This window comes from Lactuca saligna, chromosome 8 (genome assembly GCF_052625555.1).
Source record: "Lactuca saligna cultivar CGN05327 chromosome 8, ASM5262555v1, whole genome shotgun sequence".
Classification (NCBI taxonomy): domain Eukaryota; kingdom Viridiplantae; phylum Streptophyta; class Magnoliopsida; order Asterales; family Asteraceae; genus Lactuca; species Lactuca saligna.
Genome location: NC_136424.1, coordinates 104921270 through 104924427, shown reverse-complemented (window position 1 = coordinate 104924427; position 3158 = coordinate 104921270). Strand labels below are relative to the sequence as shown.

General features: G+C 45.3%; 1 protein-coding gene across 1 annotated transcript; it reads left to right on the top strand.

The window, feature by feature from the left end:
• Positions 1-2433: 2433 nt before the first annotated feature.
• Positions 2434-2883, top strand: LOC145009973 (secreted RxLR effector protein 78-like). Its single transcript, XM_078968579.1, has one exon. The coding sequence runs from the start codon at positions 2434-2436 to the stop codon at positions 2881-2883; it is 450 nt and encodes a 149-aa protein (XP_078824705.1).
• Positions 2884-3158: the final 275 nt, after the last annotated feature.

Below are 3158 nucleotides of genomic sequence, written 5' to 3'. Positions count from 1 at the left end.
CATTCGGAAGGGTCGGGATACTTACATCACACCCCAGAATCATTAGTTCCTCCATCAAAATCTTGGTGGATGGGAAGCCATTCCAAATAAATATCTTGGAAGACATTTTCGAATCCCTCAAACTCAGTCCGGTGCTTGCTGCCAATGATTTCTACCAGAAAATGTCATGGTGGGATGAAGATAGTATTGGAGAAAATGGCAGCTTCAACAGTGATGCCCCTGCTCTCCACGAGGTTGGCTTAATGTCACCGGAAGCATCTCCGGCGAAAGACCAGCAGTCGCATGATAGGGAAAATGAAAAGTCGCAAGCAAATATTCCAGGCTCGGGAACCAATGCGTCTCCTCGTCTCCATAACACCTTGGAACTCCCGCGTGAAGAATTTACGTCATCTGATGCACGTAGCGACACGGCGGGTGTGCTCTCCCCTTTGGGCCAAAACAGAATGCGGGCTTCCCCCTCTCCTGTAATCAAAATACATCGGCCCACTCGCTCCTTGGACCTAAACAGGGCCCCATCTCGGTCTTTCCCATCGGTATCCAATGACCAGTTTAGGTTCCATTCCCTTAGGCCTCTCTCTCCGACGAGGTCTCGCCCTCATACTCCCTCATATCCGTCTAGAATTCCCCCTTCCTTCTCCCACCCCATCGGTGACGCCCATCAATTACAAGGAACCTCGACCAGGTCTCTTCAGGTGCCCCACCAATCAACCTCGCAGGCCATAACCGCTGAGTCAAATGCCACTTCCTGGGAGGTCGCAAAAACAATCGCAGTGGGTGAATCTGTTGGTTTCCAGGTTAGTAACCAAGCTGATCAAATCAAGCAGATGATCAAAACTCGAGGAGTGACGATTATCGATCAATGAATATTTTCTCCAACAATATTCGTGGAATTGGGTGTGAAATAAAGAGGAGCTGGCTTAGAGACTGTCGCATCAAGCATCACTCTTTTTTTGTTGGGTTACAGGAAACGAAGTCCTCAGAGGTGAAGAACAAACTAGACAGTCAAATTTGGGGCTCTCCAAACTTCCAGTGCGAGGTTATTGACCCGGTGGGGTTATCTGGTGGAATAGCTTCCATATGGGACCCCTCCTTTTTCCAGGTTTCTGAATCAATAAAAGGTGTCGGCTTTCTTGCCATAAAAGGAATTTGGCATAAGCTAAGAAAAAATTGTTGTCTTGTAAACGTGTATGCCCCTCAAGATCCTTTGAGGAATAGAACCTTGTGGAACAATTTATTTGATCTCATCAATTCAGACCTAGACTCCTGTTGGTTTGTCTTTGGAGATTTCAATGTCGTTCGCCTGCCGGAAGAAAGACTCGGTTCCACATTCTGTCATAATAACGCCTTTTATTTCAATGAATTCATACATTCTATAGGTCTGATGGAGATTAAAATGGGGGGTCGACGATTTACGTATATGAACTCAGCAGGGGATAAACATAGCAAGCTAGACAGATTCATTGTCTCTCTAAATGCTATCGAGACCTGGCCAACTCTAAATGTTACAGCCATGCCTAGGGTGCATTCCGACCATTGCGCTATCTTGCTATCTGCTTCCCAACTTGACTTTGGCCCAACCCCATTCAAGCTCTATAATTCCTGGCTTAAAGACCCAGAGTTAGTGGGTGTCGTAAGGCGGGGATGGTGTATCAGCAGCAATCCAAGCCATCTGGTTTTTCGTTCTCCCCTCTCCATGGTTGCAGGAAAATTACGGAATTTAAAGGAGCACATTAAAGCTTGGAGGAAGGAAGTTTCCGAGAAAGCCAGAAAAGAGATGGATGAGCTTACAAACAGAATAAACGTCATCGACCAATTGGCCGAGCAGGGCCTAATTAACAAAGATCTCCTTTTAAGCCGACAGTCCGCATACCAAAAAATTATGGAAATTGAATCTAGGCGTATCGAGGATCTAAAACAAAAATCTAGAACCACTTGGGCCCTAGAAGGTGATGAGAATAGTGCTTTCTTCCATGGTGTGATAAATAAGCACCAGAGATCCCAAAGGATTAATGGAATCAAGGATAACGGATTTTGGATAAGCGACCCCGTTGCAATAAAAGAGCTGACTGTTAATCATTTTGCCAGGAGATTCGCTGAACCTCTCAAGCAGCGCCCTAAACTCCTCAGCCCTCAGTTTAAGAAATTACCCCCCACGCGATCTCGTTCTTAGAAGAGCCTATCTCTCTCGATGAAGTGAAATCAGCCATTTGGGCTTGTGGCTCGGACCGGGCACCAGGCCCTGATGGTTTCACCTTTGCTTTCTTAAAACAATATTAGGAGGAGTTTGGGGTGGATCTATACCTAGCAGTGAAACACTTTGAAGCTTCGGGGCAATTCGAGAAAGGCTGCAACTCTTCCTTTATTATCCTTGTCCCTAAGATTCAAGACCCGATCACAATAAATGACTTCCGCCCAATTAGTTTAATTGGATGCATGTATAAAATAATCTCAAAGGTCCTAGCTGAAAGACTAAAAAAGGTGGTACACTTGGTGGTCAGCTCAACACAGTCGGCATTCATTAAAAATCGGAATATTCTCGATGGGCCCCTTATCTTGAACGAGGTCATAAGCTGGGTTAAGAGGAATAAAAAGAAAGCTTTCACTTTCAAAGTAGACTTTGAAAAAGCCTTCGACAGTCTTAGCTGGGAGTTCCTTGACTCAGTCATGCTGCAAATGGATTTTGGAGAAAAATGGCGTTCATGGATTCGAGGTTGTTTATCGTCGGCTAGGGTCTCGGTGATTATAAACAGATCAGCAACATCAGAATTTGCCATGGAGCGTGGGCTTCGTCAGGGAGACCCACTATCCCCGTTTTTGTTCATCATTGCAGCGGAAGGTCTTCATGTCGCAATGGAAGCGGCGAAGGAAAAAAGGCTTATTTAGAGGTATCCAACTCCCCCGCCAAGGCCCAGTAATTTCCCACCTCCTTTACGCCGATGACGTGATATTTATGGGTTCATGGTCGCTGGAAAACACAAAAAACTTGATAAGGATCCTAAGATGTTTTGAGTTGTCCTCAGGACTCAAGATAAACATGGCGAAAAGTAAATTGTATGGTCTTGGTGTACAAAGTTCCGAGTTGGAGCTGGTGGCTCGCTCTTTCAATTGTAAAATTGACACTTTTCCTTTCATTTATTTAGGACTTCCAGTTGGTGCTC

What these genes read in the sequence shown, in the direction of transcription:
- LOC145009973 (XM_078968579.1), top strand. Translation starts at nt 2,434, where the DNA reads ATGTATAAAATAATCTCAAAGGTCCTAGCTGAAAGACTAAAAAAGGTG.